Source organism: Protopterus annectens, chromosome 15.part0 (assembly GCF_019279795.1).
Source record: "Protopterus annectens isolate FY-2018-M chromosome 15.part0, PAN1.0, whole genome shotgun sequence".
Lineage (NCBI taxonomy): Eukaryota > Metazoa > Chordata > Ceratodontiformes > Protopteridae > Protopterus > Protopterus annectens.
In genome coordinates this window covers 733819636-733833289 of record NC_056749.1, presented here as the reverse complement: position 1 = coordinate 733833289, position 13654 = coordinate 733819636, and the positions used below count along the sequence as shown (strand labels likewise).

Genomic DNA, 13654 nt, shown 5'->3' with positions numbered 1-13654 from the left:
CCCCCGGGCCTGTGGACAATACGGCCCAGACCACAGAATCCTTTATAAACGTATTCTATGAACACTTTCAGGAATGCATGGATCATGCAATCCCAAATAAAACCAAGACCCAATCCTCCAAAGTCAGGCATCCTGTCTGGTGTACCCCAGCCATAAACAAACTATACAATAGAAGGAGGAAACTACTACTTGATAGAGCAAAATCCCAAAAAGGGAAGGCATCTCTGATCAGTATTAGCAAAAAACTACGGGCACTCATAAAATTGTCTAAGGCCAGCTTCGAGAGAAAAATTGCACAGGACACTTAAGGATAATCACAAGGCTTTCTTTAGTTACGTTAGGAACCTGGGTGGGAATTCCCAGATATGCTCAGAATTAGTCCAAAATGACAAAAAATACACCGAACCCACAGACACTGCCAACATCCTAGCTGACAGGTTCAGCACAAACTTCTCCCCCCCCCTTCCCCACCAAAAGGGCAAATATCTATCCCAGCAGAGTGCTGCCCTCCTGACATCTCAGATGCCCAGGTAAGAGTCGCCCTCTCCAAAGCAAAAAACACAGCATCAATGGGACCAGACGGTGTCCCGGGCTGCGTCCTACATGAACTCAAGAAGAACTAAACCCAAACATAAAACTACTGTTCAATCTCAGCCTTACTACAAGATATGTACCCAAAGAGTGGCGTACAGCAACAGTGGTCCCTCTCCACAAAGGTGGTGCCTCAACGGATCCTGGAAACATCGCCCCATAAGCCTGAATAGCTGGGTCTCCAAAGCTATGGAAAGGATCATCATGGACCTCATAAATAAAGATATTGGGGACCTACAGACATTGGATCCTACCCAGTTTGGCTTTGTTAAGGGCAGATCCTGCCTCTTAAACCTGGTTGATTTCTTTGAAACAGTCACCAAGGCCACTGACGAGGGGAAGGTGGTCCACATGGCCTACCTGGACCTTGCAAAAGCCTTCGATACAATACCCCACTCGGGCATTATAGATAAGCTCACCAGCTTAAATATAAACCCCTATGTCACTAGATGGGTTGCAAACTGGCTCAAGGACAGAACCCACATGGTTAGAATTGCTGGAGCCATGTCAGACTCCAAACCAGTTACAAGTGGCGTCCTACAAGACTCAGTCCTGGGACATCTCTTGTTCGGTATATATTTCTCGGAGGTACAGGCTAACATGGAAGGACTGTGGCTGACCAAGTTCGCAGATGACTGCAAACTTGGCGCCATAATCAACTCTCCAGCCGACACAAGCATCCTACAAAAGGGCCTCATAGAAACAGACAACTGGTGCCAGAGCCATGGCCTCAAGCAAAACGCCAAAAGGTGTATAGTCATCCCCTTTGGCAAAAACAAAGTGCCCACAAATTACCACATAGGTGGTAATCCATTAAGTATGGAAGAAGTAATTAGGGACCTGGGGACCCAAGTTGATAGCAATCTCTCATTTGACAACCACGTGGCCAAAGTGGTTAGAAAAACATTTTATATAGCCCACCTAATCATGAAGGGATTCACATCTAGATCAGGGGAGGTCATCGTGCCTCTTTACTCATCCCTCATCAGGCCCATAATAGAGTACTTTGCCCCTTTTTGGATGTACCTTACCAGACACCTGCTGCAATTGGAAAGACCCCAAAAGTACCTCACCAAGAGGATCAAAGGGCTCAAACAGATGCCATATGCTGCCCGGTTACAGAAACTCCAGCTCTACTCAGTGGCATACCGCCTGCTCAAAGGTGATCTGTGCCTGCCGTATAAAGCCATGTCCAACCTGGAATTAATGGACATGCTGTACCTCAGAAAATCCAAATCCCATCGAGCTACGCGCTCGAGAGACTTGAACCTCAGCACTGAAATAAATAGGACATGCTGGAGGGACAGATTCATAACCCAGAGGCCCCCTTCACTCTGGAATAAAATCCCAGTCCAGGTTAGGCAGAGTGCCTCATTGACTCTCTTCAAGAGGAATCTTGATGAGTGGATGGGAGATAGTAGGTTTACCCCGGGTATCACTTCTGTGTCACTGTTAGACAGAGGCACAGTATACTAACCTCGAAAAAGGGCATAGCAAAATTCATTTAAAATGGGTGGCGAAAGCCAAACACACTCTGGCTAGGCTTATAAATGCCCTAGGGCAGATAGCCTAGTATGAACCTATGAGAGCTGCTAAATTATAAGATTATGAATTGTTTTTTTTTTTTTTGTTAATAATGTAACACTTGATGTTTTAACGTATTTTATATAAAAAAAAATTTTTAAACAAGTTATTTTTATAAACATGTAGATCCAACTAGGTGTACTGGTTGTTTTTTTATTTTTTATTATGATATTGTTTCTCTCTCTTTATTTCAGTATTTACTAGGTGTAATTCACACATTGCCCAGTAGAGGGATGTTCAGGATAATTTTTTTAACAATAATAATAATAATACAATGACATTACAGTATTTTAAGTTCATTTATTTATAAGGGATTTTTTCTTATTTATATGGAATTTTCTTATTACAGTTTGAATGATGTTTATCAATGTTTATGCATAGTTATATAGGCTTATGCATTTTTATATGAATTTTTATGCATTTTAAATGATCAAAAAATGTCATTGTAATCGGTTAGTTTTTAATTATGTCATTTTCTTGGCATATAAATGAATGTTTTTTGAAACTGGCCCAAATCTGATGAAGTTTCTTTAAACGAAAAGGCAAGACTGGAGACATTAATTTTTAAATCCTTTGGTGGCTTTGTTCGTGTTTTTAATGTATTTGGCATTTGTTGATCAAAGTGACTCTGTTTATTTTCTGTCGCTTTATTGCTTCACTGGACATTGGTACCTTTGTGATTTATTAGTTGGTTTTGGTACCTTTTGGCTACTTTCTTGGTTTATAGATAAATTTAAAACTACAGACTTAAAAATAAGAAGTTATGTACTCACCATAACGTTCCATCTGAGTAGGTATCTTCATTTGTCCGCAACCTTTGGGATACGGATCCGAGCCGGCAACTTCTACCACAGCATAGATCCGAGCTCCTAGCTCCTTCCTTTACCCATAATCCCCTGCCAACCCTGACTGACCTCAGATCAAGTTTGCCCGATATAACAACTGTTACTGTGCCCCAGAAGGGGCTTATCTAAGACAGATCCTAAACAGAATCATATAGGTCAGGGAGAAGGAGGGGGGGACGGTTGCAGATAAATGAAGATACCTACTCAGATGGAACGTTATGGTGAGTACATAACTTCTTAATCTGAAGTAGGCACTTCATTTGTCAGCAACCTTTGGGACAGAGTCCCCAGCTACCTGAATCCTGGGTGGCCGTTATGGAAGAATATTCCGGAGCACTGCAGAGCCAAAGGACGCCCTACCTCTGGAGACAACATCCAGTTTGTAATGGCTGATAAAGGTATGAGATGAAGCCCAAGTGGCTGCGGAACAAATATCATCCAAGGGGACCCTAGATCTAAAAGCCGCCGAAGTAGCGACGGCCCTAGTAGAATGAGCACGGACTCCCTGAGGTGCAGGCCTTCCCGAACTCTGATATGCCAAGAGGATACAACTAGCTATCCACCATGACAGGGTAACTTTAGAAACTGACTTGCCTAAATTGGTTTTGGCAAAGGAGACAAACAACTGGTCAGATTGCCTATGACCAGCAGTTCGATGAATATAAAAGCGTAATTGTCTGTGCACATCCAAAGAATGCAGTTTGTACTCTCCTTTGTTCTGATAGTTGGGAAAGAACACGGGAAGATTAATAGATTGATTAATATTAGCTTCCGAAGATACCTTAGGCAGAAAGGACGGATTGATCCTGAGGTAAACTCTATCCTGATGGAAGGCCAAATACGGCGGTTTAACACAGAGAGCCTGAAGCTCAGAGACCCTTTTAGCTGAAGTAATGGCCACCAGGAAGGCCGTCTTCCAAGAGAGGTATTTAAGATCAACCGTAGCCGCCGGCTCGAAAGGGGGGCTTGTCAAGGCCTGTAGAAACAAAGAAATCCCATGGGGGGGGGGTACTACCTCCCTGACCAGAGGTCTGAGAAGGAAGGTAAGTTGAGGAAAGCTTTACAGAGCTTGGAGGTAATTAGAGGGCCTGATTCATGCCCTACATGATAATGCGAAATCGCTGCTAGTTGTACCTTGACTGTAGAGCAGCTAGCCCCCTGATGAAAAAGGGTAGTTAGAAAATCCAAAACCGACGTAAGAGGTGCCGTGAAAGGATCTAAGTGATGGTGCTCCGCCCAGATGGAGAAACGTTTCCACTTACTCCGATAGACCCTTCTGGTGGACGGTTTGTATGCTGCTACTAGGATGGCTTTGACTGGTGAGGAGATTCCGGGAGTCCTTATCAGGAGTGGAACTGGAGCAACCAAGCCGTCAGCTTGAGGTTGACCAGGTTGGGGGTCGGAAGACCCAGAGGGTGAGTAATGAGATCCGGGAGGGGATCCAGAATCCAGGGTGGATGAATCAGATGAGACCACAGGTACGGGAACCACGTTTGACGAGGCCAGAATGGGGCAATGAGGATCATTTTGCTCCCCAACCGACTGGCTTTCTGTAAGAGTTTCAGCATCATGGGCAATGGAGGGTAAGCATAAAGGAGACCGGGAGGCCAAGCATGTATTAGAGAGTCTCTCGGGGACTCCCCCTGCGGGGGGATTAGAGCGAAGTAACTGTTGCATTTGGTATTTGAAGGAGAGGCAAAAAGATCGCAACAGGGTTGCCCCCATTGGGCAAATATTTGCTTCGCTACTAGAGGATTGAGAGACCATTGGTATGGGGTCAGAATTGAACGACTGAGCCTGTCTGCTAGGATGTTGGACCGTCCTGGAATGTGCGTTGCAATGAGAAAGCAGTTGGTGGATATCGCCCATTCCCACACTCTCATAGCCTCGCGACAATAAGACCTGGTTCCCCCCTGTTTGTTGATGTACCAGACAACTGACATGTTGCCCGTTTGAACCACGATCGTCCCAATCGGAAGAAGGCTGTGAAGTGCCTGCAACGTCAAAAGCACCGCCCTCATCTCTAGGACATTGATATGCAAGGAGGTCTCTATGTCGTTCCACGTGCCTTGGACCGTTCTGCCTGAATAGTGCCCCCCCCCCACCCCAGGCGAGAGGCGTCCGTGGTCACTGTGGTGACGGGGGGAGGCATCGAGAATGGTCGTCCCGTGTGAAGGCTCGGGGACTGGAGCCACCACACGAGCAACCTTCTGCAAGCCCTGCTTAGGGGAATGGGATGGGACAGGGGGTTGCGAGACAGGGACCATTGCACTTGGAAGGTCCACTGCAGGACCCTCATATTCAGACAGGCTAGGGGCAGCAGAGAAATTGCTGCCACCATGGACCCTAGAGCCCTCAGGATCAATTCCGCCGGTGGAGCAGGAAGTTGGAGAATGGCCTGAACATGCAACCTCAGGTTCTGAAGCCGATCAGGAGTCAGGAAAGCAAGCATTAGTCTGGAATCCAATCTCGCCCCTATGAAATCTATTACCTGTGTAGGAGCCAGAGAGGATTTGGCTATGCTGACAGTCAACCCTAGGCGTGGAGCAAGATTGAGGAAGTAATCCCTGCCTGAACAGAGCAGATGCCTTGTTGGGGCGATGAAGAGCCAGTCGTCCAGGTACGGAAAAACCTGAATTCCCTGAAGCCTCAGGTGGGCCGCTATAACCGCCAAGACTTTGGTGAACACCCTGGGGGCTGAGGTGAGACCGAAGGGGAGGGCCCTGAACTGAAAGTGACTGGCTCCCAGCCGGAAGCGGAGGAACCTCCTGGAGAGTCTGTCCACAAGAATGTGATAGTAAGCATCCTCCCTTGAGGTCTATCGAGCACATCCAGTCATTCTCCCGTAACAAGGGGAGAACAGATTGTAGCGTGACCATCCGGAACTTTTCTTTGGGTACTGCCAGGTTCAAGAGAGACAGCTCGAGGATGGACCTCAAGTCCCCCGTCTTTTTTGGCACCAGAAAGAACCTGGAGTAAAACCCTGATCCGAGCTGATCTGGGGGGACGGGTTGGATGGCTCTTTTTTGTAAAAGCTGCTGAATTTCTGTAGCAGCCGCCTCCCTCTGATTGGGTGGTACGTCGGGGAGGCTTCAGGTTTTGGGGGTTACAATAAATGGAATTTGGTAACCTCTGGATATGATGCAAAGCACCCAGAGATCTGTTGTTATGGACTCCCGCATTGCTAGGTGCCTCGAAAGACGCCCCCCGACTGCCTCCAGAGTGGAGCAGCCGGGCAACCCCTCAGGGGTTCTGCGTAGGCCTCTCAGAGAAGGGTTCTCTGGACCCAAAATTTCTGGGACCCCCTCTACCTCTAGGGTGGCATCCTCCCTGTCCTCCTCTGCCATGAGAGGACTGGTTGTCCGGAGCAGACTGGGACTGATGCGATTTCTGGAACCACATCTTCTTCTGACCCTTTTGGTTCTTTGAAAAGGACCTCTGGGGAGCAGAGAAGCGTACTCCGACGGCAGACGTCTTCCTGTCTTTCTCACTCTGGACTAAAGTGTCGTGAATGGCAATAGAACCATCAAAGGGGGCATTCGCGAATGACGCCTTAAAGGGTTCCGAGAAGTCACAATGTCGGAGCCAGGCTTGGCGCTTCATTACCAGGCCGGCTTTACCAGCTCTAGCGGCTCCTTCCATGGTGTGAGACAAGAGCCGCATAGAGGTGTTAGAAACGGAATGTAGAGTGGACATTCGGGAGGAGTACAGCTGCTTGTCTCCTTCCGACATGGACTCTGGGGGGGGAGGCAGCATATTCTTTTATTAGATCTCGCTGCATCCGGATGACGTGTGCCATATAATTCAGCTCCCTCATGGAGAAAGTTGCAGAACTGAAGGCCCGCTTCCCAAGGCAGTCCATTGCCTGAGACTCCTTGCTCGGTGGGTGGACCGCAGAGCTCTCCTGAGCCAACTCCCTCTTGGTGGCCGCCGCCACCAACATGGCATCCACGGGGGGACCTCTGCTCCAGTGGGTTCTTTCTGCAGGGGGACTCAGGATCCTATCTGGGTGCTTGAGGACTGGCTCTACAGTGTCCGGCTCCTTCCAAGCCCTGGTGGAGATGAGGTCCACCAGGGGGTCGGGGGGAGGGGACACCCAAGAGGTAGATGTCCCTGCTTCGAACGCCTTTAGGAATACGGACTCATCGGAGGAAGCCTTGGGGGCAGACCACCCTCCCCTAATCCTGTGCATTTCCATGATGTCTCCAAAGGAGACATCCTCGGGGGGTGACCTTGGGGAGCCTTCCCCTTCATCTAAGTCCGTATCTTCCGTAAGGGTCTCGGGGGAGTCCACGTGCCTCCTCTTACACTTAGCCTTGTGAGGAACCTCCTCGGGGGGGCTGTCCAAGGAAGTCTCACCAGCAATGTCATGTTCCAAAGGAACACCCAGAGGCGCTGAAGCAGGCTGCCCCGAAGGCCGGGTGGTGGGAGCCTGAACCAGCTGACAGGGAGTGCAGGGGGGAGCCGAAGCCATGACCGGAGGCCCGGATGCACTCAACAGTGCCCTCTCCACCACAGCGAAAGCCGAGGGGGAGCCGCCCTCGATAGGATCCGAGAGTCAACTCCCACTCGGATCCGAAGCGGGGACCGGACCCGGGGCCGAGACCATCGGATCCGAAGGACCCATGTGCTCCGACCGGGACAGAGCCAAAGTCACACTGAATCCCTCGGATCCGAAGCTCAGTCCACGGCTCCGAGAGGTCGGATCCGACAAGCTCAAGGGACCAGTCGGAGCCGAAGTAACCAGTACTGTCCCCCGGATCCAACGCGGCTCTGCTCCGAACGCTCCGAACCCGGAAATCGGGTCGGAGAAGGAGCGATTGGAGCAAAAAAATGGGGTCGAGCTCCCCCCCGGAGGGGGGGGGAGGCAAGAGCACTCCCATCTGCAGCTGGGCCTGGATGAACCTCCTCATCATCCGGTCCATGTCTGCATCTGACATGCTAAAAGTGGACCTTGAAAAGGCCACCAAGGCAGACCTAGAGTGCCGCCTCGATGACCTCGACGGGGTCCGGGTCCCCTCCTCCTCGGGTCCCGGTGAGAAGCAAGGGGACCGGAGCCGAGGAGGAGGTGATCCAGAAGCTCTGGAGGGAGAAGCTCGTTTGGTGGGCGGGGCCGAGGAGGAGGAGTCCTCGGCCCGCCGCTTATGGTGCTTCTCTCTCCGTTTGGCTTTCCCGGCCTCCCTCTCCTCCGGAACCGAAGCGGGAGGTTGAGTCCCGACCGGAGGGAGGGAGGCAGGGGTGGCCGCCACTGAGGGCTGGGTAGCGGCCACAGAAGCACCGGAGGCCGGAGCCGAATCTGGGTGCAAAAGGCCCGCCAGAATCAGCTTCGACCTCCGGTCCTTAAGTGCCCTAGGGTTGAACGCCGCACAAATCGCGCATCCCGAGGAGAGGTGTTCAACCCCAGGGCACCTAACGCACCTGGTGTGGCCATCCGCTGGTGAAAGCTTATGGCCACACTCGGTGCACTTTGAAAAGATGGCTTTAGGGGCCTCCGACATAGCACAGAAACACACTCACTAGGCCCCTACACACACCACAAACACACACTACGACCAGCGAGGGCACGGAGGAAAAATAACCACAAATAAATTAAATTAAATTGAGAGAGATAAAGGGCTATGGGGTACCTAAACACTCGCTCTCACTCACACGAAAAAAGGGGGATAAAAATAGAAAATTTTTCTCACAAAACTTCACTAAGTAGCAGGAGCTCGAAAATCCAGCTTGTAGCTTGAAGCGCGGAAAACTGGATCTGAGGTCAGTCAGGGTTGGCAGGGGATTATGGGTAAAGGGAGGAGCTAGGAGCTCGGATCTATGCTGTGGTAGAAGTTGCCGGCTTGGATCCGAGATCGGATCCGTATCTCAAAGGTTGCTGACAAATGAAGTGCCTACTTCAGATCATTGTTTATACCATCATTACAGGCATCAATACCATTTAATCTTTTTGGTTTTACCATCTGATTGTATGTCTGTATTTCTATAGTATCTCCATCCATTTCTTCCTCTCATCATTTGTTGATTGTTGACATGTAGAAACATTGTTCCGAAACCTTTCCTCATATATTGCTGGATTCTCTGCTGGGGGTAAGGGCGGAAAACTCCCTCCTTTAATTATCTCCATTTGTTGCTGTTTCCATGTCCTCCAACATAGCAAATGAGACTGAAGGTGATTTCTTACCTCCCACCCCTTGGTGGGATGACATCACAGGATTTGATGTGCGTTTCCATAAAAATACCTTATTGTTGTTGTAATCCAAGTCCCTTTTAAGTTTATGCTTTTTTCTTTCTATTAAATTAGTCTCTTAAGCATACAACTTCTTATTTATTTCTGCCAGCAAATTATCCAGTTGTGTTGAATTAATTTGTCCATTGAGCTCCAACCACACTGTTAAAATATCATCCTTAATTTTCTTCTGTTTCAATGTGTCCCTTTCTATGAGTATTTTAGCCCACTCCATAGAGCACCAATGTGTCGCTGCGATCCACTGAGCCTTAAAATTTCAAACATCCACCCTTTCAAAGTAGCAATTAGTAATTAGTTCACCCCAATGACAATGCAGGAAGCTTCCTAATACAGACTTTGTCTCTGGATGCATTCAAAACTATGAGATAACACCTTTATGGCCTAAGCTCAGTAATTTAATTTTCTTATTATTTTTCAAAAAGTCAGGTTGATTGAGATTAACCTCTTCACTTCTAGTATCCTCTGTCACAATATATACATTTAAGCAGTTACAATAATGCATACACCTTTCTTTTCTGCCCAGCAGGGCACATTGTTGATACAATTTTTGAACAAGCAGCTTTACAAACACATTTTTCAACACAATCTCAATCCACCTGACTTTGAGAAACAGTAAGAAAATTAAATTAAAAGATGTTATCTCACAGTTCTGAATGCAGTCAAAGACAAAATCTGTACAAATCAGATTGGTATACTAATGACACACAATTCTTTACAAACTTCCAGCTAGCTGTGCTGGTATATGCTGCACATCTACTGTCCTACTTCTCCTGGCACAGCTGGCAGTACCTCCTACCATCACATACTGCATTTCAGTTATTTCTATATTATTTCAATGTTTTCTGGTGTGTCTGTGTGTCTGTGTGTGTGTGTGTGTGTGTGTGTGTGTGTGTGTGTGTGTGTGTGTGTGTGTGTGTGTGTGTGTGTGTGTGTGTGTGTGCTTTTTCTGGGGAATTGGATGTCAGGCTTATTCATTTTGTTATATTTGTACCTTTGTACCACCGTAGAAAGAAGCTACAATGCACTTTACTTCAGTTCAGAATGTCCCAACAAAAATAACACTAGCATTACATTCAATCATTGGACACCAAGCATATGGGTAGTTTTGCCTTCCCCAGGTATTCAAATGTCACAAAAGTATAACTACTAAGTTAGCTGACAAAAAAAAAGGATCAGTAAATTGTGAAACTGTTCCATTTCATTTCAAATTGTCATACATTTTTCATGGGGGTATGCCCCACCCCATAAAACGTCAGTCAGATTTTGTGCCCTCTCAACATTTCTAATTGCAGGATGCTCTTGATTTCATAATATTTTCTGCAGTTGTGTGTATTATATAAAGGTCCAAATAAAAATGGTCATCATAAAACTTCCAGCTCCTGACCTATCAGACCTTAATATGGCAGTGTAACAGACTTGAGCCAAAATGAGAAAATTAGGATTAGGAAGACAAAATATATCACAGTGGAGAGTAGTGGAGAATTATGCACAAAATACTGGTTGAAGAAGGCGTACGATGAGGTTTGAGCAGAAATAAAGGACAGAATGGAAGAAAATCTGGTTGGCTGGGTTGAGGCAGTCTTACAAGAGATACTGAGCAGAACATAAATTAGGGAGGTTGCACTCATATTCACATATGTAGTAAAGTCACATGAGAAATAAAGAGCATATTCCCTAAACAGGACCACTGGGAGAACAACAATGCCTGGTGGGCTGAAGAATGAGAGGCTGACGTCTGGGTTACTAAAATGACATTACCAGCACGTACTGTCTGGGTTAGGATTTGGCACAGATTTCATACCACATCCCCAAAAAAATGAAGACAGAAGGATGAACTGAATTAGATAAATGTTGGAAATGTAGGGGAATATCAGAACAATGTGAAATAAGGACAGCATTGCAAGGAGAGAGAGGGGGCATCAGAGTTCCCCAGTCCAAAGAGAAATGTAATTATAGGAGTGAGACAAGACAGAGGGTAGCAAAGTGGGAATGGAAGAAACATGGGAGATCTAACAGACCAGTTATATGTGCAAACATGGAATGGTAACAATAAGTTTGTGGAAGCAATCTCCATGGTGTAGAAGGAAAAGCTTTAACTATGTCACAGGCAACCCCAGATCAAATACCAGCTTGAGCACCTTGTAAGGAGCTTGAGGGGGTGAGGGTGAGCAACCATTGCTGGCTTGCCCATCCTGAGGGGATGAAGACAGCACAGACTAGCCACATGGGCGGCACAGAGGGTCTACAGCAGAACATCAAATTATTAAAATTGCGAACGCTCTAAAGAGTGAAAATTCCAGACCTTGTAGTGCTTTTTTTCTGAGATCACAGTACAGTGAAGATCGGAATATTTGCCCTTTCCTCACTGTAGTGCGATCTCAGAGATGGAATATATATATTTAGCAGGGGGGCCCAGCCCCCCACAATAACGAGTTCCAGGTCAGGCATTTTCGCTCTTTAGAGCATTCGCGATTTTAATCATTCGATGTTCTGATACAGACCCGGCACAGACAGGGATGAAATCTAGTGAGTCCCTCACTACCATAGGCATGATGCACAGTACAAAGAGTAGAATTCAGCACATAGACTCATGTTTTGGACAGCAGCACACAGCAGTACTCAAAAGTGCTGCAGCAAGGGATGGGGTGCTCCATCATTGAGAGGGCACAATGCCCAGCAGAACCAGCAAGCTGGTCTATTTTCTATCATTTAACTCTTGTTGTTGCACAGATAATGTTTTTGGGATTCCCAAGCAGGAAAAAATGGCTTGCATGGCTTCTTCCCCAGCCCAGAAATTCCAGGCTTCAGCTACTGCTGAATGAATGGGCTGACAGGGTGCAGTTATGGGAGTCATCGTGCCTGATCCTGTGAGGAAGGGGACGAAAAATTATGGCACATATTACTGTCATCTACATTTTAGCATTTAAGGTTAGCTACTGGAAATTAAAACAAAGCAAACTATTCCAGTTCTGAAGTCATTTAAAACCACTTTTCCATTTCTTTATGTTTTTTGTGTATGGTATTTCTAATGACCTAACAGCTCTGAAGTCCAACGGCTTGAGGAACATGAACCTGCCATGAAGTGCACATGCACTTTTGTGAGATAGTGTGAGTGTGCCAAAGTATAAACCTGTGCTGGATGCAGCACAGCAGAGACTAAACTACACTTTCAGGTGGGTCTATGTCAGCCTGAATGGCCACATTGTCGAACATATCATCTCATCGCCAATACAGACCGTCGAACCATTCTGACTGAGATCGCATTATGGTGGAGATCAGGAGAGTTATCCTTTTCTCCACTGTAGTGGGGTCACGGAATTGGTATATATATAATTAGCATGGGAGGTATGTGACAGTTCGACGATCTTGGTGACAAGAGCATACGTAAAATCTTTTTAAAGTCAACTGAATGATTATTGTATTCCTCAATTCTTGTTTCCCGTCTAAACCATCTACCTGCGTCTATGTTCACTGTGGCCTGGCAGGAATGAATTCTGGTCTGATGGTCATAAAAGCAATGATAAGAATAAAAGTACCAATGATTATATGCCCCTTATCTGTTAAACAATGAGGAAGAAAAAGGCACAAAAATGTAATGCGGTAAAAAAATAAATAAATTTAAAAAAGCTTTCTTACCTGAGGGTAACGGAATGGTATGTGTGGCTTGTGATAGCCTACTGCCAAAAAGAACGGTTCTGTGGAATTCTGTACTGACTTTAATAGCCGGATGGCCTCTTCTGTGCTCTGTATGTCAGGTAGGGTGCCCTCTGGAACTTCTGTGACATTTACTGGACAGACCAAGTTGGCATGCAGCTGACCGTCTTTGCCTTTGCACGTCTGTGGAGGGAAATATTTAAAATTCTAATGTGCTTCCAATATTTCTACAAACATTTCCAATAGTTACGTCAAGTCACCATTCTGATTTCATTTTATTTTTTGTGTGCTTTTATATTATAGAACTCTGAATAGCAGGGTAAAACCACTTAAGGCAGGGAGCGTTCACATATGACTCAAAGTATGTAAGGTATCCCTAAGGCTGGCATCTGCTGCCCATCAAAAACTTAAAAGAACAACATCCCTATTAAAAGCCCTTTATTTTCCCATGTAACCCCACAGTTTTCGACTGGCTACTTATAAATTGCACAGGGCACAGTGACCCTGTAGTAAACTACTAATGTTCAGAGGTACCATAGTGGTACCAGCAAACAGTGTTTTTCCTTCAAAAAACAGTGGAACAACAAAGTAATCCTCAAACAAATGACTGAAATAAGTAAGGCGGTAGGAACGGTTTCAAAATAAATAAAACAGTCAGTGGAACATGGAAGTCTTACTATATAGGCCATGCTCTATAAAAATGCCCTAACCACATCAAATTCAAACAACTTAAGGG

General features: G+C 46.5%; 1 protein-coding gene across 1 annotated transcript in view; it reads right to left on the bottom strand.

The window, feature by feature from the left end:
* IDS (iduronate 2-sulfatase) overlaps positions 1–13654 on the bottom strand; it is a 480980-nt gene that overhangs the window by 205910 nt on the left and 261416 nt on the right. The window contains exon 5 of the mRNA XM_044057590.1: positions 12901–13101. Coding sequence (XP_043913525.1) covers positions 12901–13101 — 201 coding nt within the window. The remainder of the gene's footprint in view (positions 1–12900; positions 13102–13654) is intronic.